The sequence below is a fragment of the Drosophila tropicalis genome, unplaced genomic scaffold, assembly GCF_018151085.1.
Source record: "Drosophila tropicalis isolate 14030-0801.00 unplaced genomic scaffold, ASM1815108v1 contig_573, whole genome shotgun sequence".
In the NCBI taxonomy this organism is placed as follows: Eukaryota; Metazoa; Arthropoda; class Insecta; order Diptera; family Drosophilidae; genus Drosophila; species Drosophila tropicalis.
Genome location: NW_027173049.1, coordinates 5,667,952 through 5,694,228, shown reverse-complemented (window position 1 = coordinate 5,694,228; position 26,277 = coordinate 5,667,952). Strand labels below are relative to the sequence as shown.

The window sequence follows — 26,277 nt, the reverse complement described above, 5'->3', positions numbered from 1 at the left end:
ATGCACTCCATAATTAGCAACTTATTATCTTAGCGACACTTTTTTAGTGCGGTAAGATATTATTAATGACTTAGATGTTCTTACGGACCATAACTTTTCTTTTAATCTTCATATTTCCACTACGGTTAGCAAAGCTTTGAGTGTTCTTGGGTTTGTAATACAATGGTAAAAAGAATTTGACGATCCGTACATAACCACAATTCTTTTTACTTTCTTAGTCCGTCGTATCTCATAGACGCACCAAGGTAAAATTGCTTCCTATTTCAGTAGGCTTCTATTAATCAATCTTCCTTCTCTAATTATTCCTAGATTAATGCTTTTTGCTGTCTTTATACACTCTCCTGTTAAATCTAACTGTACCCCGTGGACCTACTAGAAATTTTATTCATCTATCTTTAAAACACTGTATTTCTAACTGTGCTTCACGTTAACCTTTTCAAGTCCTATGTTCTGATTACAGTCTTCTTTATCCCGTAATCAGATCAGAAACCTCCCTCTCTTTCTTTCTTTCTTTCTTTCTCTATTCTCGTAATTAGCTTGTAATGTACAAGAATTCGATTAGTTAGAATGGTGAGAATCAAAATGTAGGGATCGATCAGTTTGCTTTACATTATTTTTCTAAAAATGCACTTTGGATAAAACAATAAGAAAATGAAAGCAAAAGAGCCTTATTGAAAAGCGTGGTTGTTGGGATTATTAACACGATTGGGTAGTGCATCATAACCCCTACGAAAATAAAATGATTTGCGTGTATGTGTGCTTAAAAGATTGATGTAAGTTTATTTCATTGCAATAATTCTAGGATTATTGTGAATTTAACCTACACATTTTTTCTTCAACAGCCATCGGAAATTGTTTCCATCAAGTATTGGCGACCTTAATTTGGGACGCTTCTCTTCGGCAGATTTGCCCCAGCAGTCTCAACTTTTTTTTTAAGAATTGATTGTAGAATCCGAGAGTTAAATATATATCTAACTTTTGACTCGGATGGTATTAAAGGTAAATAAAAACCAGAGGGCCGGGGCTAACTTCGACCGCGTCAAAATTTGTATACCCTTGCAACTTTTTTGGTAACTCTTTCCTTACCTATTAGCCATCAATGTGGAAGAACGTTTTATCTAAAAAGGCTTATGTTTGCGAAAGAATGGCCTACAATCATAGGAAATAACGAAGATATTGATCAAAGTCACTGTTTTAAACCGATCGTTCCTATGGGAGCTATATGATATAGTCACCCGATCTATATCAAATTGGACACAGTCATTAACAGATATATTAAATTAAGAAATGTTTAATTTGAAAGCAATCACGTTAAAAGTAACGAAGTTATTTACAAAGTCACTGTTTTCGACCGTACGTTTCTATGGGAGCTATATGATATAGTCATCCGATCTTGATCAAATTTGGCACAGTCATTAACAGATATATTAAACTAACAAATAATTAATTTGAAAACAATCACGTTAAAAGTAACGAAGTTATTCATAAAAGTCACTGTTTTCGACCGATCGTTCCTATGGGAGCTATATGATATAGTCACCCGATCTTGATCAAACTTGGCACAGTCGTTAATAGGCGTAATAAACTCTCTAAGATTAATTTTCACGATAATAGCATAGAAAATAACGAAGTTATTGAGAAAAGTCACTGTTCGTGACTTTGGGGTTTGTATGGGAGCTATATGATATAGTGGTCCGATCCGGCTGAATCCGAGATATACAACCCCTGCAGTATATACAAGCTCTTACGGTCTAGGAGGAGTTTGCGTTGATTCAGACGGACGGACGGACGGACATGGCCATTTGAAAATTTTGAATGAGACATTTATATACATACATATGTCAACATCGCGCTTTCCGCTTATCCTGCCTCATCTGTAATCCAGGCCATACAAGCAGAACACATGTTGGAAAAAATTGTTGCCTAATAGAAGAAAAAATAGAAGGATGTACTAAAACCCCACCTTTCTACAACCGTAACATAACCTCATTAAGAAGAACGTGATATTTTTAAGTACAAGCAAGGCGTATAATTTTCCAAAAAAGATTTTTTATTTGTCTTCTGAACAGACGAAATGATCAGGATTAAGTGAAATGAATCAACATGAGGCTCCACAGTAGTTTATATAGCAGTAGTTTGAAATTCACAATGTAACCAGATGCTTTAGCTCTGTTTGGAATATGTAAACCTTCCTATTTTCAACAGTGACAACAACACAATGAAAAATCCTTCTGCGTGGCACAAATTAACAAACTGTAAGTGTATAAAAACCCAAATTTTCCTTTTTATATTTTTGTTGAAATTTATTGGATGAAATCAATTCATTCGTGTAAGGATTAGCCTTTGATACCATGTACGTAGATACATATATGTATAAAAATATTTAGACAGAATGTTATTTGCGAGGAAATTAGCGTAGGCAAGCAACATACTCGGATACATTTTTTTTCTGGAATTAATGTTATGAGTCCAAATATCGTAAAGTTAGGAAATCATGCATATAAAATATTAGATCCGTTTTTTTAGCACTTAATTCAAAAATGTAGGCTTAACAATCATTTTCATTCTCATTGCATGGCGTGAGGTAATAAATATATTTTGCAATTATTTTTAGAGAAAATGGGCGTGGCATATCGCCTCCACGGTAAAAAAAACAGTATCTAAAAAAAGTATGCAAAGTATTTTATCAAATTTTTATCTTCAAATTTAGGGCCAAGATTCATAGAAAAATCTAGAATATGTTCTTAAAGTTGATCAATATCATTATCAGCATAAATAATATAGACACCTGAAGCAAGCAACTGCTTCCGCCGGCCGTGGAATTCGAGAAATGCATTTGGAAGCTATTTTCTAAGCTTAAAGAGAAAATCAAGAGATCTGAATATCCATTTTTATGCGAAAAGTGGTTCTAAAATCTGCGATTCTATTGTTTTTCTTGGCGAGACGGTTTGGCTTATATGTATACCGCTTTTGGTATTTAACCTTATTTTCTGATTCGTACTACTCTTTGTGGATGCATAAATGAGACATTAAAGTCGCACAAACAATTTTTTGCTGTTATTGGTGCTATCCCCTATTATTCAAAAGGTCGTTTGCATCCGCCATCTAAAAAACTGAATTTAAAAACATTTAAATTGGTCGTATATGCTTTGGTGCAATAAAAAAAAAAAAAGCGTACTATTATATTATAATTTCGCATCTAACACACCTGGAGCACTGTACACTACATGTGCCTGCAACATATGGACATTAACTCCATATGATTCATTCCTTAATCGTTTTTTCCTACTATGTTAAAATCTCGTCCATGTGCAGATATTTGAGGTTATGCGCTTAAAAGTTAAATTGCAAATAAGGGGTTATTTGTGGACATTAAGACTTTTATATTTTACAAAGAATTGATTATTCTGTCCAATAGTAAGTCTTAGACTGCCAGTGTCCAGTCTAAGAACATTTTTTTAGAACTCTACCTAAAGTTGAGATTTCGTTATAAGTTTTGTTGCTCAGAATGACACAAATTTTAAGGCACAAACCTGAATTTGTAACAAATTAAATATACTTACACATTGAACGAACCCGACTTTTTCAATTGCATATACAGTTTTAGCAATAACGTTTTTCTTTCAAAAGTTATACACACTCAAAGTCAAGCAATAATTTGCAATAAACAGAAGGGAATTCATTCTGTTCCCAACACTGGTTTTCAACAACGTTTTAATCGCCAGTGTTGGAAAAATTTGAAAAAGCAAGTATGCAAAAATGTGCATTGATGTTTTATCTATGTATAAAGCATCATCAAAACATTTCGATTTAATGAACTTTTAAAAATTGACTTACGTGCTCAAAAAACGGCTCGGCGCCATTTTGTGTAATGGTAGGATGGGTACAGACGCGGAGCACAATTATCATCCATAGCACCTGCAAGAAGAGGTGTCCGAAAATCTCTTGTATTATTTTTTAATGAAAACCCAGGCAAGGGATTCGGTTAATATGAATAGCCGACGGACATAAAATACGCTGTGTAAATACTAGCTATGACGTTCAAAAAGAACCCCCCACAGGCTGCTTCTGCTAGTCGTTTGTGAATCCCACTGAGCAGTCATATGCCCACTATTCACCTTCTTTAAAGTCTATCACACGCGTTGTCAATATCATTCAAGGGGTTCGGGTAGTTCTAGTATTTTAACCCATTCTGACTCCATCATGTTGAGCAAAAGGATCGCAGTGCCACTAACCTTTGTGTTTTGCTAACTTATGTCAACAGTTACAGGATGCAAACCAGGAGTGTTAGGAGTGCTACTTTATTTATCGATAAATATAACTAATACATTTATAGGACGGGATGTCCCAATTTTTTTTTTTTTTTTATATTTTTGTCGTTATGTGTCAGTTTCTATTACAATTATATTTGTAATTGCTTGTCCGTTTGAATTTGTATTGGTCTACGCGATCGTGTCGTCCAATATACGGCTGCGCTCTCTGCGTGGGCGCTCGCGAAGCAGGCTATGTCGTATGCGCCACTTGTACGTACATCGCATTGTACGCGTCCAGACAATTTAAAAATAAATTTTTTACCATATATGTATTTATATTTAAATTTAATTAAAAATTTTTTTATTCCATATAATAGAACTGATATATTTGATATGTACATATATCGTGGAGAAAATGGCACGTTGCCAATCAATATTGATCTGAACTTTTTATACCATGCAGAAATAGGGTGCAACGGTATATTGATGACGCCAAAATGTACGTACCAAAGGAAAAGAAAAAAGACCCACTATTTTGGTATGCCGCCATTCGTCCCCTTTAAATAAAATAAAACTGATTTTTCTGAAAAATAACAAAGCTAATGCTACGAAATTTGGAAAGTAGACTTCTTTAGTATGCGCGCAGAGGATAAACGAAAAAACCACTCTCCTACCGCGATTTGTTGACAATCGCAATTAAATTTGCCACAATACCTAGTGTGTTTTATTTATATCGTCCTGAAAATAGACAAGTTATGAATTGATCATTTTCTACTAGGTGCTCATGCCTTGTGTGGGTATCCGTTTGGTTTTCAATATTTCAAATATTTTTTCACTTGGTGCATGTCAGCGAGACGATTTACTGAAATCAGTTTGTTTAAATATTACTAAAACAAAAATTAACATATATGTTTTTGTTGAACCAAAAATTTGTTCAGTTGAATAAAAAAACTAAATATTCTTTTTTAAATATGCCCGCCTAGCTCGCAGCTTCTCATGGAGCTGTTTGGTTTTTGTATTTCAAAACAGCACCAAAAAAGTAGTTGTATAAATATGTACACTTGTGTGCGTATTTATGTAGCTGTACACTGCTTAAAATGAAAATTAATTAAATCTTGCTATAAATCTGGAAAACAAGCATAACCGATAATCTGATTCAAAAAAAAATATAGAGAAAACAAAACAAATATATATTTTTTTATGTGTTCTCTAAACAAACTGACTGTGACGCACGGGGTTTCGTTTGTATTAAAACAAACTTAAGTAACAGTTTATATAGCATTTAGTTTATTTAGCGCGATTTTACAGGTTGTGTGATGTAATTTTACATTTTAAACGAAGACGCTTGACAACGCCTTTTTCTAACGCTTTCTAACGCTTTAAAAAATTTTGTCGCTTTCTTCCCCTGGTACCATCACAGACTGACGCCAAACTCTCGGTTGGTCCCGCTCGTGTTTTTCAGGGCTGCCATACCCCAGTGTTTTCAGGGCTGCCGGCTCCAGCATTTTCGGGTTGAAGGTTAATTTTTAAATTTGTAATGACGGCGGTAACATTCCTGCCATTAGTGTTAGGCACGTAAAGGGGGCTCCCCAGCGCTTTTCTTTGTGTCTTCCAACGTTGACTAGTATGGGGCCGAAATAGTCGACTCCTGTATATGTGAATGGTCGTTCAAAACAAGCTAGTCTGGCGATCGGTATAGGTGCCATTTGTAGCACTTGAGGTTTCGCTGTGGATATTTTGCAGTGTTGGCATGCATTTCGGACGATTTTATATAGGACTCTTAGGCGTGGTATATAATATACGCTTCTAATAAGGTTGATAGTACACTCGTGAAATATATGGTGAGATTTTTCGTGATAATCCTTTGCGATTAAAAAGGCAATTCTGCTGTCTTGGGATTACGATGGCGTCACCGTCAGAAGTTATGCTGTCTGACCTGCCCTTCACGCGGATGATGTCTTCTGAGTCCAGGTAAACATTCAAAGCAATTAATGATCTTGACTTGTCCACTACTGATTTGTCTTTGTGCGAATCGATTTCATTTGAGTACGTCGCTAATTGGGCCTGTCTGCATAAAAGAGATTTTGCTGCGTATATATTTTCGGGGCTTAGGGTTTGTGGTAGAGGCTTTCCCGAACACTTAGCGCGTAACCTTCGGGCGTACAGCATGACGTTGGCCACTGCTCTATATAGACGCTTCCAGTCAGAAAAGTATTCTACTGCAAATACATTTGAATACATTTTGTCGGACTGTCGTTAGACAGTCCTTGATAATCGACACCTTTAATCCAACGAGATGCATCTGGTAATTTAAAAAATTTTGTGGCTAAGTCTGCAACGTTATCCTTTGTGCTAACCCAGCGCCATTGGTTTGGGCTGGTTTTGTCGATTATCTTGCCCACTCTATGCATGACGAATGACTGGAGTCTTCTTGGGTCCATGGTTAACCAGTTAAGGACCGTTTTAGAATCGGACCAATATGTGCAGGAATCGATTCTTAGGCCTCGGGTGCTGAGTATACGCATTGTTAGGCTTATGCCCATGACGGCTGCCAAAAGTTCCATTCGAGGTATAGATACAGGTTTGAGTGGAGCTACTTTACATTTGGCTGCTACCAACACTGTATTTATGTTTTGACCTTGTTGAATGCGAAGATAGGTTACTGCGGCGTAGGCATGTTCGCTTGCGTCTACGAAGGTATGAAGGTCTACCTGGCTTTCGTTTAACAGCAGAGCAGAGTAGTGACGTGGAAATTCTAAATTGCTGGCGTGTAGTAGGACACCTTTCAATTGTCGTCACTGTTCGAGGAGTTGTTCGGGTAAATCTTCGTCTCATCCTATTCCTGTGCGCCAGACCTTTTTAAGCAGCATTTTAAGGCCTACGGTGTAGCACGATAATAGACCGAGGGGATCAAATATAGACATCAGTACTTGTAGGACCTCACGTTTCGTTGGCGCTATTTCGTAGGTTAGGACGTCTCGTTTTAATCTCGAAAATCTGAAGATAAACTTAAAAACGTCATTATTTGGGTCCCAATACATACCGAGGACCTTTTCAGGGTTCCCTAATTCTTTCGGGTGTTGATTTATTTGCTGTTCTCCTAGATTTTGGAGAACAGATACAGAGTTTGAGCACCAATTTCTTATTTGGAATCCACCATAGGCATGTATGTCTCTAACTGATGATGTAACTGTTATGGCTTCAAGGTCATCTTTGAAACTGTCGATGAGGTCGTCCACGTGGGCCTTTGTAATGGATTCGTACGCTCGTGGATTTTAAAATTTGGAAATTCTCTGCATTTTTATCGCGCACATAGTGGGCAATACAAGGGGCGCAATTAATTCCGAATGTCATCGCGCGCATAACGAAGATCCTTGGAGTGTTCTCGTTTTTATTGAGCCATAAGAACCGCTGGACGTGCATGTCGCTTTCCTGAATGTTTATTTGATGAAACATCTCGGCTATATCTGCGCACACGGCAATCCGTCCTACTCTGAAGGCCATTAGGACAGAAGTCAATGGATTTAGATAATCAGGCCCAGTAAGCAGTGATTTTCCATGACTTTTGGCGGCGGCATCCCAAACTAGTCGTATTTCGTTTGGCTTATTTGGACTTAAAGCAATAAATATTGGGAGATACCAGACGCGTTCCTTTCGATCGGATATTTCTTCTGGTCTGAGCTCAAATGCATAACCTTTTTCTAATATATTGTCAATTTGTGATTGAATTTTATCAAACAGTTCCGGCATTCTTTTAATTTTGGCCCGTAGGCATTCGAGGCGTTTCAGCGCTGCGGTATAGCTTTCGGTTAAAATGACTGTGTCGTCTTTCCAGAGTAGGCCGACTTCGTATCGACCATTGATCTTTTTGCAGGTATCTTCGAGAATGCCTTTGGCCGTTTTGTCGTTTTTAGATTGCATTTCTCTAGATACGATCGGTTCCATTGTGAAACTTTCCTTTATGGCTTTATCTATTTCAGTCCATTTGCTCTCGCAATGATACATTCTTACGTGTTTGCTTGAGTTTGTTGATCCTTGGATGCACCATCCTAATGTGCACTTTTAAGCAATGGGTTTGTTTCGTCTGCCCTCGCGGATTTTGCGGTGTATTGCCAGATTCCAATTGTTGCTGCCGATTAAAATTAGTGGTGTACCGTTTTGGTACGACTTTAGCGGCAAGCCACGCAAATAAGGATATTGCTTGGATAATTTTTTAACATTGATGGTTTGTTTCGGCAATCCTAATTTCTTTACTGAGTGGATGTTGTAGAGCCATAGCTTTTTGTCAGTTCCCGCTTCCGAGATTTGTAGGTGGGTCTTAACGGAGTCCTCTTCGTTTCTGGTTTCTTCACCGGTCCATTGCAGGCAAATTGGCTCTGGCGTTGAAGAGATCTTCAGCTTGTCCAAAATGCTTTCATCGATGAGAGTGACTGATGAGCCCTCATCTAAAAATGCGAACGTGTTAAAAGTTACATTGGCTCCATACAGTTTGATGGGTACAACGCGGAAAAATTGTCCTTCCACTACATTGTCTTTATGATGAGCAGTAACAACTTCGGTTCTGCCTGTGCCTTTGTGAAGAAGCGGGTGATGTTTTGAGTTGCAATTATCAATTCCGCAGTCACGATTGGAGAAGCATTTACGGCGGTGGCCTTTGGTGCACCTGTACCTTGGCTTCATTTATTATTCGTTGTCTATCGTCAACGGACAGTCGTTTGAAGCTTTGACATAGAGCAACCTGGTGATCCGTGGAAGCACACATCACGCATTGTAGCTTCAGCTACCCATTCTCTCGATTATTTGGTCCTTCCTGTGGTTGTTGATGTGCTTGCGAGTGTGTGTTGACATTATTGGCCTTAGTGCTTTGGCCAGGCATAACAGTGGCTGCGGCCTCAGCTATTTTGTACAACCAATCGCTAAATGATTTTATAACCGGGATGGATTCGTTACGTGGATGCATAGCCCAGTTTAACTTTTGCTGGGTGGGTAGTTTGTCGATAAGTTCTCGAAGGAGCATCGGGTTATTTAAATGTGAGGTTAAATTGCACGCTTCCATAGTTGCACATGCGTTTCTCACCGCCAAATCAACGATGGATTCTAATTTATCCTTGTGTACGTTTATTTTTCTTATTTTGTCGATCAATCGATCGAGTATTTGCTCCGGGCGTCCAAAGAATGTCTTAAGCGTATTAATGACATCAGGAACCAGTATTGGCAGCAGTAGCTTATCACGAACTAGTTCGTAGGCTTTACCTTTGAGGATCTTCTGAAGTCGTAGCATGTTTTCGGCGTTTGAAAATCCCGCTATACGGCAGCTGTTCTCGTACATGCTAATAAAGATTGGCCAGTCCTCTGGATTTCCGTTAAAGATGGGTAGATCTGCGGGTAAAACTTGCCTTGCGGCTAGCTGGGAAGCAGTAGGTCCATTTAATTGGAAACACGATACCTGCGTTCCTTGCTGCTATGCAAGCAAGTTGTATTTTTGCTCGATGTATCTTTTCTCGGCTTCCCGCCTTTCCTCCAGCATTGCCAACATTAAATAATTTGAGCTTGGCGATTGAGTTTGCTCGACTAAGTTTACTTTGCCGAGATAAGACGCATTTGCCGCGTGAGGTTCGGGGCATTGCTTTTCGGTGGCTTTGTTGGCATTTGGTATATTGGGCGATCCTGTTGACGGGTCACGACCAGTGCTTGTTGATGCCACTTTGTCCAGCGCTTGTTGGCAGCTGTTGCAAATCCATTCAGCCTCAGCTATTGAGCTATTGACTCCAGCACATTGAAAGTGGTACCATTTCTGGCAATTGTCGCATTAAACCCAATGTTGGGTACTACTGTTTAGGCGACTCTTGTTACAGGCACTACAAATGTCTTGATCTTTATTCATGATGCTTTGGATTTGTTTTAGTCTATTGGTTTCCGATTATATTGTGCTATGAATTTATCCCCTGCAATTTGTGCATGTACTACTTAAAGGTTTTTTACATGCATGGCTTTGAACACTTTATGTGTAGTTACGCTCTAATATACATGTGTATGTGTGTCTTTATGTATTTGCACTTGATACATATGGTGAAATTCGGGCACGCGGAAACTTTTTAACCTCAATAAACCTTTTTAAAGAAATGCGACGCACGGGGTTTCGTTTGTATTAAAACAAACTTAAGTAACAGTTTATATAGCATTTAGTTTATTTAGCGCAAATTTACAGGTTGTGTGATGTAATTTTACATTTTAAACGAAGACGCTTGACCACGCCTTTTTCTAACGCTTTCTAACGCTTTAAAAAATTTTGTCGCTTTCTTCCCCTGGTGCCGCCATCACAGACTGACGCCAAACTCTCGGTTGGTCTCGCTCGAGTTTTTCAGGGCTGCCATACCCCAGTATTTTCAGGGCTGCCGGCTCCAGCATTTTCGGGTTGACGGTTAATTTTTAAATTTGTAATAACGGCGGTAACAGTGACAAATGCTGTGTGAATGAAATACGCTCTGATTTTTTATGTGAGATCTTCGCCAGCCGTTCGGATCACATAAACAAGAGGTGACGAACACTTTCGTTTCCCGGTGTTTATTAGTCTCTCTGCGGAGACCAAGATTTTAGCTTGGACATTGGCATTAGTTGATTGACAAAAGCGATTATTCGGCACACATTAAATTACTCCAGCCCTGAAATATAATCATTCTTATAGCTACAAATGCATAATATATGCTAAAACCTACTGTTGTAATATAATGTTATTACAGTAAGCTTTTTACTTTACAGCCTTTTTACAAAATTTGTTATGTGCAAATTAATTAAATAATTAATTTGGAAGAATTGTAAGTTATTAACTCTCTTTATAGTATGCATATATGTATGCGCTTTTTTAATTATGTATGCCTAATCTTAAGTAGTTCCTACGGTAGTTGCAGGGCCAGTTCCACAACTACTATTAATAGTGTTTTCTTCATCTGAGGATATATCAATCATGCTTTCCACTCGCGATGGTGACATAACGTAAACAAAGTGCTCAGTAGATCCTTCTGTTGCCCCATGGGATGGTGCAATTATAATTGCCGATCCATCTTGTATTGGAGGTGGCGGTGTATCCATGCTTCTAAAATATTTAAAATTTAACGATCCTTCGCTGGCTAAAGTGCAATCATCCTGTGGTGGCGCACCATCATTACAGTGAAAGTTTTCCAACTCCAACTCAAGGTCGCTTACAATTCGCATGCATCGCATTTTAGCTAGCGACTGAAATTTCATGGGCATTGCATTCACTTGGCGAGCCAGACTTAGAAAAAATAGGGTATTGGCATCAAGATCCCGATTCGCTTGTAGCACTGCTGAAACATCCCATTCGCGTAAATCGGTAATTTTGCGTTGCTTATTTGGTAAAGGTTGGTGTTGAGAGCCAGAATTGGTGCCACTTGTGCAACTTAAGTTAATAGCTGTTGTTTGTGGCGATGGTTGCACTCTTCTTACTTTGGAGTTTGGTGGCGCCGTTGATGACGTAGGTAGTGCATCACCTTGTGAAAGAACTGGAATAATGGCGTTCAAATTATTGCAGGTATTGGGACGGTTATTAACACCAATGACTGACTGATTAGCCAAGTTTTGAAAAAGTCCCAATGGGGCATTAGCAGCAGCTGCTGCACTTAACTCCTTTTTAAAATTATCAGCAGCCGCCAGGAGATGTGGTTCTATGATAAGGCAACCCATATTGTTGTTATTGTTGCTGCCAGGAAGTGCCACACTAGTTGGTAGAGGCAATCCCGCAGCTGCAGCTGCTGCTTTCAGAGTTGCAAGAGGAAACATCTGGTTTGTTAGACCACCAACACCTAGACCTATCGGTGCTATGTGACCGAAAGTATTAACATTCATCTTTGAAACTGCTGTTGCTGTAGGAAGAGGCAGAACCACCGCACTGTTGCTGCTGCTATTACTGGTAAATGGCGGTGTCTGTGAACTAAGAGGAGCAACTGCAGCGCAATTACTATTTAAACTACTATTACTGTTGGTGTTGGGATTCTGAGGGCCTAGCGGAACTGCTGTACTGTGATTGGTCGGTGAGATGACATTTGGTGCAGCACTTTTAGCGATACTGGGCGTTAATATAGGTGTACTATTTGATGACGTCGTATAAGTGTTGGCTGTATTAGTGATCAGGCCTGAACCGCTTGAAGCCGTTGATATGGTAATTTCAACATCATCCTCTACACTATTACTTGCAGCTTTAGAAAGCACTTGATAGCCAAAATCACATTCAGTATCATCTTCGTCATTGGATTTCGTATTGCCATTCGCGGAATTTCTGAAACAATTTACGAAATAAATTTAAAAATATCAAAGAAGTTAAATTCGGCTATGCCGAAGTTTCTATACCCTTGCCGTCCTTGACAATAATAATTCTACATGTTCAAAATTTGTTTTCTGCAACTCAATTCATCAATATATAAACAAAACAATTTTACTCGTCATACAACAATTTCAAAATGTTTCTTCTAGAGATATATGATATAGTGGTCCGATCCTGACAGTTTTCATACTTAATCTGCTCCAGATAATAAAAAGCACACAAGAAATTTCAGCCCGATAGCTCTTAAGATGGCTGAGTAAAACGCATACGCACGGCCGGACAGACGGACATGGTTATATCGACTCAGCTTCTCATGCTGATCAATAATATATATACTTTATGTGGTCGGAAACGTCTCCTTCTGCGCGTTACAAACATCTTACCAATTTTATAATACCCTCTGCAAGGGTATAAAAACGTGTTTGAAATTTAATTGCTACTCACCTGCCTGGTCCCTGGAAGGGTTTTAGAAATTCCATATGATCTGCATGTGCCCAATACTGATATTTTTTCGATGTTTTTGTACCCACTCGGAAGGAACGTAAGTATTTGGTATAACTGTCTCGAAGATTTTTCCATTTTCTCTTGGAGGCCTCTGAAGGAAGAAAAATAAAATATTTATACAAATATGTATGTACATACAGATCGATTTGGCTGTAAGGGACGAAATAAAAACAGACGGAATAAAAACAGGGTATTCCTGATAAGAACATGCTACATGCTAACTTATCGTATTTTTGACTTTCCTGCTTGTATAGGAACTATATGATGAAGGAGATCGATCCGAAATATACAACCCCTGGACCAGGGGCCCTGGTCAATATTTCGAAAATGGCTATGCGCTAAAGTAGGACCAAAAACAGTGTCTTTTGTCAATAACTTCTGCTGCAGAAAAAATATAATTTTATTAGTATTTAAGCTATGTATATATCCAATTCTGCTTTTGAATCTAGGATATACATGTGTATTATTTCGATCAAAGAAAGTGATGATCACACTCTTAATAAAAACTCGAAGAAAAACGTGCATACAGGAATTAAATATTATACCATGGCCAATTTCAAACCATTAAATGTTGTCATTCTAGACGAATCATTAACGCGTATAATAAAATCTACAATAGTTAACAAAATGTGGGGTTGGAGTAGAAAAGAAATTGGAGACATTTTACCACAAATAAAAAACAAGTTAGAGATTTCGTGAAGCGTGAACTACACAAATTCAACTTCAAAAAGAACACATCGACTGTATTTTAAAATAGCTGGGCGCAAACGCTTTGCAGCTTATGCCAATTCCTGGAAATTTCGCCGCAAGGAGGGATAGACTGTACCGAGATGGCATTCAAAATTCATGACGCCAGTACTTTAGTAAAAGAGTTCTAAAGAATCAAAGCGGGAACCTCATACAAGCATCAAACTCGACGCAGTTCGAAAACATGAATCAGTTGGAAGTACTAAGGGGAATAGAAGCCATTGATGTAGAAAACGTGGAACGTGGAAGATGAAGTCTCGAAAAAGAAAATATTCTTGCTTGATGTAAAAGACAGCTAAAAAAAAAACCGACACTGGGGGAGCTACTACTGAAGTCATCAAATAGCATGAACATGAAATACAAGAAGTGAAAGTTCTGAACGCCAGCGAGGAAGTTTTGGTAAGTAAAAAACATACATTGAACACTACTGTAACACTAATTTGTTCATCTACGTCCTCACAAAAATCTGTATTGTCTGATAAATACCAAGCGATAAATGAATCTCTATCGATCTCCACCCAATTTGAAAAGCAGCTTCATTACCATGTTAGCCAGACAAAGCTTAGGCAACTAACATCTGGCCATAAAATCAGCAAGCGAGTGTAAATTTTCTGGAGAAGATGATGTATATCATCAGGACATGTCACTAAAACGGGCAGCACGAAAGAAGGTTGACATTTTGTTGATGTCGGCCAAGGAGCCAACGAAAATTCTAGCCACTTGGGACAACATATATGGAGCTGCAGAAAATGTGGCTTTCGAGCTGTGGTTTTTTCAGAATGCAGAAAAAAAAAAGCAAAAGTATTTTTTATTTATGTATTATGAATTATTATACAAATATTTTTTACAGAGCTTTACTGTTTTATTCTTTTAGGCACGTTTTTCTTCGCCATCGTTTTTATACAGAGTGTGACCATCTCCTTTCTTACAACTAAATGATAACGAGTTCATTCCTTAATGAATCGTCTTCAGAAGGCTTCTACTAACATTTGCGTCATCCTCCATATCTGTTTCTCACTGGATCCGTTAATTTTGCATGGTGCTTCAATAGATCCACTTTGTTGTATGATTATATCATTGGGGCAAAATCCTAAGCCGTCATCTGGATCATCAGAGAATATACGGTCGACTATTTACCAAATGCTCCGCTTCACAAAAAAGAGTTTGCAGCACTTCGTCAGTGGGATTACTTTCGGCGGATAGTACGGCCTCTAGTGTTCTTTTAAAGCATCCAATTAGCCTTTCCCAGCAGCCTCCAAAATTTGGTGAGTTCGCTGGTATAAATTTCCATTCGATTCCCTTTTGTGTTAGTTCTCCGCGTGCTGTTTGCTTATCTTTTTCCTCTAGAGCTTCTGTTTGTTCTCTTGAAGCGCCTCTTAGATTAGTTCCATTATCGGACCATAGTGTTTTAATTTCGCCTCGCCTTGCCATCATTCGACGGGTTGCCAAAATGCACGAGTCTGTAGTCAAAGAGTGTGCGATTTCCACATGTATTGCTCTAGATGTTAATTAGAGAACCTCTCCTTGGGTAATAGACCCATTTGCGCTTTAACCGGTTTGGCTTTGCGTCGTCTACACCACATACAGGGTTGTCCGTATTCGACGGACCCATCTGGCAACCCTGTATCTTTTGACAGAGACGTCAGATCCCTTAATGACATACCGCGTTGAAAGCGTCAGCCCAAACAGATTTTTACCATACAACAGTGCACCACAACCATTCGTTGATAATTCTTTTGATCTTGGTATTCATCTTCGGCATAAAGTACTGCGACTTGAATTTATGTACGACGGTATACTATACTTCGTTGTGAAAATGTTGACCCATCAACTTTGTGAATCCTTGATCTCCATCCTGCACGTATTATTCGGCTGTTTATGCGTAGGATTTCATCTTCACTCATAGAAAGACAATATTTAGTGGACTTTTCGCATATTTCGCTTATTCTGTTGGCTACGAAAACTTGCAGCCCTTCGTTACTCTTTATCCATGAAATCACTGTTTGGGAATCTGTCCAGAAAAACCTTTCATCAAGTTTTAGATGCATTTCGTTTTCAATAGGTTCCGCCACTCTACATCCCATCACATCTGCCAATGTTTCAAATTTGGAATCGTAACATGTTTCAAAGGTGAGACTCGAGCCCGAGATGCTATAAGCATGACGTCATATTTTGTTGCGGCTTCTGCACCCTTGAAACTTACTCGAAAACGTGTAGTTCGACTTTCGTAGCAATAGATAAATGTTGGGAGTAACATCTTGGTATACTAACATCATGTAGTTTTTTCAGATCGTTTAACCACTCTTGCCACTTTTTGACAGGGTCACCTTTAATGACATCATCCCATCCAATGCCAAGTTCCCAAATACTACGCATCAATATCCGACCTTTTATTGTTACTGGAGTCACCATTCCCAAGGGATCATATATTGAGTTGAATGCTGCAAGCACCTTTCTTTTTGTAGGCATCCTTGTTCCATTCAGTATATCCTCGCTTATGCTGTGCATTGTAGTTGTTGAGAAAATAAATATGTCTTTTTGTGCGTCCCAAATAATGCCGAGAACCTTTTGAGATATGTCTCCTTTTTCGCCCAATCGAATCCGTGTTAACGGACCACGGAGATGTTGGGGTATTCCCTGTAAGACAACATGATTATTACAAATAAAATTTCGAATTTGAAAATGTCCCGCTGCGTGTATTTTAATTACTGCATGAATTATCTCAACAGCTTCGCGAACTGTTGCTTTTGAATCCAAATAGTCGTCGACGTAATGGTTTTCAATGATAACTTGAGCTTCTTCTGGTGCCTCACTTTTGTGTATCGCCGCATTGGGGTTTTTTACAAATGCTATAAATGGTGAGGAGGTTGCTCCGAATATCATTGACTTCACCTGGTAGACTGTTGGTGGTATTTGCATCTTCTTTGGCGGTTTTTACCTGGTTAAACATTTCTTAAATATCTGCAGCAAAGGCTATTGTGTTTAATCTAACCTACGATTGATGAAAGCCGATCCGGCCCAGTTAGTAGATTTTCGTTCAAAGAAGTGTCATTACAAATGTCTGCTGCGTCGAACACTACTCCAACTTTTCCCGGTTTCTTGAAATCACTGCAAAATGTGGCAGGAACCACAGTTTTGGGGATTTAACCAAGTTGACATTAGTGACTATTTTGGCATAACCATTTTTCAGTAGCTTCTCCACTTCCTTTTGGTATGCTCGCTAGGGCTTGGAAAAACATCGATGGTACTATCGATACATCGATGGTACTATCGATACATCGATGGTTTTGTATTTTTATAAAACATCGATGTTTGGCCAGCACCATCGATGTTTTCTTTCTTTTACAATTCTTCGAGGGAAAAGCATATAAGTACGAGTTTTCTGTTTTGTATTTTGCAATTTAATTGGAAAGTAAATTTTACTTCTTTACAGTTAATATTATCTTCTTTACAAAAGTTTTAAAAAAATGGCCAACAAATTTCTATGTGTGCCTGCATCGTCCTGCGAGTCGGAACTACTAGAGATTCCTTCAGTCCATCCAAAGCAATACGGTTCAGGTTTCCCAATTATACCGACCTCACGTGCTACATTAATCCAACATTGTTGTTGTGCTCCCATCGTCGAGAAAAGCCAGAATTTCTTTTTCATCTAAGAATTCATTTTAAGAATTGCTTCTTCTTGGACTTCTTGAATGCATCCGCTAATAGCTTGCGGCAAGGATTGTAGATGAGACTGTTTTGCCTTATGTAGTAAGCGATGATGATATCGTTCACAGTGGTCGATCTTGCATTGTCCCTTATGAAATTTTAGACATGTGAAGCAGGCGTTACTTGTGCTTGCGTAATCCCATCGCTTCTTCACTTCTGCCTTTCTGAATTTACTACATTTATCTAGGGAGTGCTTGTCCTCATCACAAATAAAACACTTTCTGGTTGAGCGAGTTTGTGTAACCTTTTGTGATTGAATTTGTGATCCGAATTTCTTTTGTGCTTCATTATCTACGTTATTGATTGTAATTATCTTTTTATAGAAACATAATATCTTCTTATAGAAGCATATATCATGATACAATCCCGACTGCTCCTGCGTACATTCAGCAAATATTTCAAAATTACATTCTGCAGCTCTTAATTTTCGAGCGGTTAAAATGATCCCCATTCTCGAAGAAAACTTTCATATAGCCGCTCAATTAGGGTTGCAAGCAACTTTTGTGTATCGATGAACTTGCATTGTACAAACTCCAGCGCTGAATTGATATTTTGAACAGAGCAGTTGAACTCGTGAAAATCTCCAATTTCCTTTACATATTTTATTTCCTGTGCTTTTGTCATCAGTTCGAACGCCACAATTTCTGGAGCTCCGTATATGTTGTCCAAATTGGCTAGAATTTTCGATGGCTCCTTGGCCGACATCAACAAAATGTCAACCTTCTTACCCCTTTCAGTGACTTATCGAGACGATATATATCCTCTTCTCCAGAATACTGACACTCGCTTCCTGATTTTATAAACTGTGTCTTATAATGTCGCCAAGCCAAATGAGAGGAACCGGCAAATTCCAGATGTTTATTGCCTAAGCTTTGTCTGGCTAACATGGTGATTACGGTGCTTTGTATGTTGTTGTCGCCGTTGGAGATCGATAGAGATTCATTTATCGGGTGGTCTATATCAGACATTACAGATTTTTGTGAGGAAATAGACGAACGAATCAGTGCTACAGTAGTGTTCAAAGTATGTTTTATGCTCACCAAAGCTTCCGCGCGTGCATTCAGAACTTTCACCTTTAATGACAGCTGTTGTATTTCATATTCATGCTCTTCGATGACGTCAGCAGAAGCGCCCCCCAGTTTGGGATTTGCTTAGCTGTCTTTTTACACCAAGCATCAATATTTCCTTTTTTGATATTTCGTCTTGAAATTCCACGTTTTTACATCGATGGCTTCTATTTCTCTTACAATTAGTACTTCCAACTGGTTCATGTTTTCGAACTGGTTCTCGGGCTTGTTTCGCGTTTGATGCTTGTATGACGTTCCCGCTTGATTTGCCAGAAGTTTCGTACGAAATGGCGTCATAAATTTTTGATGCCATCTCGGTACAGTATATCCCTTCTTGCGGCGAAATTTCTAGGATTTGGCATACTACATGCTGTCGATGTGTTCCAGCTTCTTTTTAGAATCGTAAGGTAAACCCTTGAATTTTCGTAGTTCGCGCTTCACGAAATTATCTCTAACAAATTTTGTATATATGGCGAAATGAACGTCTCGCAATTCTTGCGACTTCAACGCCTCCAATTTATTTTCTACCTTTTTGGCCACTTTTGTGGACTGTATTATGCGCGTTAATGATCCGGCTCGAGGGACCAATTTTATGTTTTGGAATCGGCCGTGGTTTTTATTATTATATATTTTTTAGAGAGCTTTATTGTTATACCCTTGCAGAGGGTATTATAAAATTGGTCAGATGTTTGTAACGCACAGAAGGAGACGTTTCCGACCCCATAAAGTATATATATTCTTGATCAGCATGAGAAGCTAAGTCGATATAGCCATGTCCGTCTGTCCGTCTGTCCGTCGGTGCGTACGCGTTTTACTCAGCCATCTTAAGAGCTATCGGTATGAAATTTTTTTTGGGAGCTTTTTTTTTACCCGGGTGAGATAAAGTATGAAAATCTTTGGGATCGGACTACTATATCATATAACTCTGGAACAAAAATTTTTGCAAAAATTGGAGTATCCCATGAAATTTACCAATATAATAGAATTTGATATAAAATCTCAGATCCCAAAATTTGATCGGATCGGATAAATAGAACACAAGTTACAGTCTATATAAATCGGTTCAATCGCTGCCGGCAGCTCTGCTTGCTGCCTACTACGTCATCATCAAATCAACAGAGCACATGCATACACACACAGACGCAACGCTACATAAACTGTATGTGTATGCGTGCGTTGCTTTGCTTAGGGAATGAGGGAAGAAGAAGAACAAATTGTACATAGTATGAAGAGTAAAATTGTTTTGTTTGTATATTAATGAATTGAGTTGCAGAAAACAAATTTTGAACATGTGAAATTATTATTGTCAAGGACTGCAAGGGTATATAAACTTCGGCATAGCCGAATTTAACTTCTTTGATATTTTTTTTTTTCTTTTAGGCACGTTTTTCTTCGCCATCGTTTTTATACAGAGTGTGACCATCTCCTTTCTTACAACTAAATGATAATTGACTCGTATACTAGATTCAAGAACAGAAATGGTATATTTCGGTAATATAGCTTTAATACAAATAAATTGGTATTTTCTGCGACCCCTTTGTTCTTATATTTTGTTGTCATCAGGCTTCAGGTCATTTGATTAAAATAAAAATAAAAAACCGCTGTTATATATTTATTTTTTACCGATATATTTCGGTTGCTCAGCGGCAACCGTCTTCCGGGCAACTACAATAGAATAAAAGAACATTTAACAATTTTGTGACATTTAACAAACTTGTAACATACTTTATTTGACACGTCAGCACCGTTCAACCTGGAGTTAAGAACTAATTCTTTTCAAGTAAATGTCTGTATATGTAGGCGCAGTAGTCTGTATCAGTCTTAAACCCAAGTCATGTGGCGCTCAGATAGCATCTATTATTATTATTATTATTTAATTGTAAAAAAGAATTAATTCTAGGTTACAATGAGTTTTGAGCCAGAGCGACAAAGGCCTTCAGGCTAGAGATATCATCTATATGGTAGACCTTTTGTTGTAGTGCCGCTCTTCATCTAATATTATTGTCTCTTCGAATCACAATTCACAGTGTGTCATTAGTGCTGTTTTTGGTGTGTCTGAATAATGTCTCATTTTATAGTCAGATTTATGTTGTGAGATTTTAGTATTTTTAATTTGGATTTGGTTGTCCCTATATATATCTGATTGCACGATATGTTTCATTGTCCATTGCTTGGAATTTTGTATATTACATTACTTCTATTTGTCGTCTCTATCTTGGATTTTGTTTTATTGAATATATGTTTGAGGGTATTGTCAGGTTTGTGTGCTATTTTTATTTAATCTCTGTCATAACATTGCGAAGGTGGTAGTTTTTCTGATAATTAAGGTACATAAGTGACAGATAAGTAACTCTTTTTATTTTTGGTATGTGTCAATGGGGGATTTATGTTTTTTGAATAATGTCTTGATTACGTCATAGTAAATTTAATATTCCTGTCAAAAGAATTTAGGGTGTCCAGTGTGTTGTTGATGTCCTATTGGTGTATTATTAAAAAAAAGTCATCTACATATTTCGTCAATACTGTTGTTGGTCTGGTTAGTTTATCCATGGTGGAGTCTAGACGATTTCCCATAACGATGTCCACAATGACAGGTGAGGCCGGAGATCCCTTCGGCAATTCTTTTAATTGTATGAAAGTTTTGTCCGTTAGTTCAAGAATGGGCACGTAGTGGCTCTTTTGGCTCCCCTGGCTCTTTACCGGCAGAGGCTGGGCAGAGAAAAGGTCATTTTTTGGTCTCGACGTACACAAAAATTTGTGTATCTCGAGTTTTATGACGGGTCATAAACGACCTCTCTTGGGTCGAGCGAGCGATCATCATCGAACTTTTAGGCCGAGGAACGGCCAAATCCCGAATTTCGGCCTCTGCTGATGCTCTGGCTCCCAAGTTAAATTTTCGTGCCCACCCTTGCTTTAACTAATGTCACTCATCGAAGTCGGTTGTGTTTTTTTTTGCGCTCTCGCTCATCTACTTTTTTTTCATTCTTTTGTGCACTTAATTTAAATCATTCACATTAAATTAAATTATCTCAACCAATTTTTATCATCACAATATTCATTGCGAAGTTTAAAGTTACATTTACATTTTGATTATCATCAAAACATTAACAAACACACTTATTATTTTGTTGTTGCGCTGCTTCGTTTTTCATTTGTTTCTATTCTTTGCTCCCACACGCGCCTAATTTACAGTTTACATTTTGTTTTTGTTTGTGTGGGGTTGGTGCTCTCTATTCTTTTGTTTTCTCTCGCGGCCTTTAACTTCGCGCTTGTGACAAGTTTTTGTTGTTGTGTGTTTTAATACTAAAAATATTCTTTTCTTGTTGTCTCTTTTTCATTTGCATATTGCAGTTTGTTTTTGCTTTGGTTTGTATCCGCCTCTCTTAACATTTACATCTTTCCCTTTTTATTTACATATTGATTTATAATTTGTTTTTGACAAATGAATTTTTTAAATAATTTCGGTCTGTTGCAAAAATAATTGCAATAATCCCAGCAAGACCAGTGAAGACTTTCTTTGCTATTGGCTGTGTGACAATGTAATGCACTTTAAATGTGCTGGTTATACAGTCATGGTGCGGGATAGTACTGCACAGGGTGGCGGCCTTAAATGGGGCTGTGATTCATGTCGTGGCTTGGAGCTCGAGATGCAAGGTTTAAGAAACGGACTGGGGATGCATTTAAAACGATGTCAGCTGCCGTTTATAAGCTCCAAGAGGAGCTTTTGGCGATAGAGGTTCCATTCAGAAGTTCTAAACTTTTTATTTGAATCTTCGACGCGTACGAGGGCCAGGTTTCAGGGCGGCTCCCTTAGTCGGCACATAGATCCCTACCAGTTGCGGATTCCGACAATAATCCGATTTCCCCAAATGCACAGCAGCTGATATCGTTTAGCAGTCCGGCTTTGGTGTGTCACCAGATCTTTTTGGCCAAATATGCCATAAAGAAGAATCGGCCTCCGATTAGCCTGTTACCTGCCTCTACAAACAACGTTCCTTTTGGCTCGTCGGCACTTGTTGGCGAGTCAAAAAACTAACTTCGTCCCTAACACAGGCCTATCAGAACGTACAGGGACTCAAGTCTAAACTCTCTAGACTTGACTTTGACTGTCATATTCTTGCCTTTACTGAAACTTTGCTAAAGCTGATATTGCCCATTCTTCAATTTTCACCTCAAAATATTTAACATACAGACATGGTCGGACTATCCGTAATGGTGGTGGTGGTGGTGTTTTGATCGCTGTTGATTCAGCGTTCTCGTCTGAAATTGTTCCAATCAGGAGATTGAATTTGTTTGTGTTAAAATTTCATTAAATTCTTTTCCTGCCTACTGAACAAGTAATAGCTCGTATATTCCATCACAGTCCGACTTGGCACTAAACATTCACCATTTGGAAGCTATTCAACTTATTTCCTCATATCTCTCTGACAAAGACTTGCTCGTTGTTTTGGGAGATTATAATTTACCTGAGATTGCCTGGATTACTGTTGCTCTCCTCGTCACATTGTTTCATAGATGGTCTGCTTGAGTTGTCCCTAACTCAAATAAATCATGTCCGGAATAGTCGTGACAGATTACTAGACCTAGTATTTGTGTTGGATTTTTCCAACTGCGGTGTTTCCAGGACTGATCCCGTAGTTATCCCTAAAGACAACTTCCATCCAACTTTGGATGTAACCTTTGACCTTCCTTCTGGGGTTATGTCTCAATATAATAGCTCGATGCCTCAAACCCGATGTTTTCGCAAGACAAACCTTACTAAACTTAAAAAACTTTTGTTAGCTAATGATTGGTCATATCTGCATACTTGCACGGATATGGACTCTGTCTTCTATAAAACTCTCGAGTGGTTCTTGGATGTTTGTGTCCCGCGTTTGACCCAAGGATCGTCTGATAAACCTTCTTGGTTTTTACGTGAGTTATGTAACTTAAAGAACGTAAAATCAAGATGCTATAAAAGATTTTAAAAAGCATCGGAATTTTGGCTTTATGTAGTTGCTCGATCAAATTTTATGGTGCCGAATTCACAATGCTATAAGGATTATCTTCAACGTTGTAACTTAAATTTTCTCGAGATCCTAAGCAATTTTATAACTTTGTCAATGTAAAACGTAAGACATCAGTGCACCCGTCTTACTTGTCTTTCGAAAACAATAAAGCTGACACTGATCAGGCAATTGCCGATATGTTTGCTGATTTCTTCAAAACAAATTATTCCTCTTCTTATTCATCACTTGCAATCGTCTAGCTGCATTTAAGACCCTGTGTTTGATAAAAGTTCGGTTCTTAGCGTGCTCAGTTCCGTCTAACCAGTATATGCACTTGGCCCGGACGGAATACCAGGCTGTGTGTGTTAAGGTTTTGTGCAAAGGCCCTATGTAAGCCAATATTTAAGTTATTTACACTGTCCGTCACATCTTCCGGCTTCCCGTCTATCTGGAAAGAATCATTTATTATTCCTCTTCATAAAAGAAAAAGTCCAAAGCTTCCAATTATAGGGGCATTTCTAAATTGTCTGCCATATCCAATGCATTTGAGAAAATAATAACATCTCAATTGCAGCATTTTTGTAGCTCAATTATTTCGTCCTCCCAACATGGGTTTAAATAACGTAGATCGACAACTACTAACCTACTAGCGTTTACATCTCACTCGATTAAAGGATTCAAGGCTGTCGAGCAAACTGGCGTCATTTATACTGAGTTCTGCAAGACTCTTGACACTGTTAATCATACTCTACTCTTATATAAATTAAACGCATTTGGCATCCCCAGCCATTTGCTAGATTGGATTCTTCAATATATTTATAAACGTACACAAAAGGGCCTCTTTAAGTCCGATCTCAATGATCTTCAGAGTTGGTGTGAAACCAACCTATTAAACCTCGACGGCTCTAAATGTAAAGTTATGTCTTTTTATAGATGCACTCCTTACTTAGCAACTTATTATCTTAACGACACTCCCTTAGACCGGTTAGATATTATCAATGACTTGGTGTTCTTATGGACCTTAATTTAACTTTTACTCCTTCTGCTACAGTTAGTAAAGCTATGAATGTTCTTGGGTTTGTGAAACGACGGTCAAAAGAGTTTAACGATCCGTACATATCCAAAATTCTGTATATTTCATTAATCTGTCCTATCTTACAAGGGGAACTTCAGGTACCCTTTCTACCCCTTACACCACCGTGCTGCTTGAAGACCACTCGGAGTTTTACATATAACTCACCGAAGCTATATCTTTAAACGCGATTTTTCAGGAAAATATAGAATAGTGCGCCGAAATATTTCACACAGCTTCAAATTACGGGGTATTCTACAACATTTACATTTTGATATACATTTAAACATTAACAAACGACATTTTTTGTTGCGCTGCTTAGTATTTGATTTGTTTCTATTCTTTAACTTTGGCCGTTAACTTCGTGCTTGTACAAGTTTTTGTTGTTGTGTATTTTAAAACAAAAAAGTATTCTCTTTTATTTGTCTCTTTTTCATTTGCTAATTGCAGTTAGCTTTTGCTTTGGTTTGTATACATATATAATATATATAATATATGATTCCTTCCAAATGGATGGGAAAGCAGAAGATGAGACGGACAGTGAAAAATTAAGTAGTGGCTTATATAAGGCCCCTGCAAAACCTCAATACGCAGCCAGGTATTCCATCAGGGCTAGGTGCATTTACTGGTTTGACGAAACTGAGAACGCTAAGAACCGAACTTTCATCAAACACAGGGTCTAAAATGCAGTTAGACGATTGCAAGTGATGAGGATAAGGTGGATTTGCTTAATAAATCGAAGAGGAATAAGTTGTTGTGAAGAAATCAGCAAACATATCGGCAATTGCCTGATCAGTGTCAGCTTTATTGTTTTCGAAAGACAAGTAAGACGGGTGCACTGATGTCTTAAGTTTTACATTGATAAAGTTATAAAATTGCTTAGGATCTCGAGAAAATTTAAGTTTACAACGTTGAAGATAATCCTTATAGCATTGTGAATTCAGCACCATAAAATTTGATCGAGCAACTACATAAAGCCAAAAATCCGATGCTTTACCGGATTTTTAAAATCTTTTATAGCATCTTTATTTTACGTTCTTCAAGTTACATAACTCACGTGAGAACCAAGGAGGTCTATCAAACCACCCTTATGTCACACGCGGGACACAAACATCGAAGAACAACTTAAGAGTTTTATAGAAGACAGAAATGGCAGAGTTCATATCCGTGCAAGTATACAGATATGACCAATCATTAGAAAACAATAGGCTTTTGAGTTTAGTAAAGTTTGTCTTGCGAAAACATCGGGTTGGAGGCATCAAGCTATTATATTTAGACATCCCCAAAAGGAAGGTCAATGGTTACATCCAGAGTTGGATGAAGGTTGTCTTCAGGGATAACTAAGGGATCAGTCCTGGAAACATTTCAGTTGGAAGAATCCAACACAAATACCAGATCTAGTGATCTGTCGCGACTATTCCGGACATGATTTATTTCAGTTAGGGACAACTCAAGCAGACCATCTATAAAACAATGTGACGAGGAGGGCAACAGTAATAAAGAATCATATGGAAGGGTCCAGGCAATCTCAGGTAAATTAAAATCTCCCAAAACAAAGAGCAAGAAGAGCAAAGAATCATATGGAAGGGTCCAGGCAATC

The 26,277-nt window shown here is 38.2% G+C and overlaps 1 protein-coding gene across 6 annotated transcripts in view; it reads right to left on the bottom strand.

Moving 5' to 3' along the window:
* Positions 1 to 5,517: 5,517 nt before the first annotated feature.
* LOC137575266 (uncharacterized) overlaps positions 5,518 to 26,277 on the bottom strand; it is a 36,568-nt gene continuing 15,808 nt past the window's right edge. For 5 of the 6 annotated variants that reach the window (XM_068287734.1, XM_068287733.1, XM_068287731.1 and 2 more), the window contains 2 exons: positions 13,036 to 13,186; positions 5,518 to 12,546 (listed from right to left, as the gene is read on the bottom strand). In XM_068287734.1, the coding sequence (XP_068143835.1) occupies positions 11,136 to 12,546; positions 13,036 to 13,070 (1,446 nt within the window). In that variant the 5' untranslated portion in view covers positions 13,071 to 13,186 and the 3' untranslated portion in view covers positions 5,518 to 11,135. Of the gene's footprint in view, positions 12,547 to 13,035; positions 13,187 to 23,083; positions 23,189 to 26,277 lie in introns of those variants that run through there. The other variant, XM_068287735.1, reaches the window with a different exon arrangement.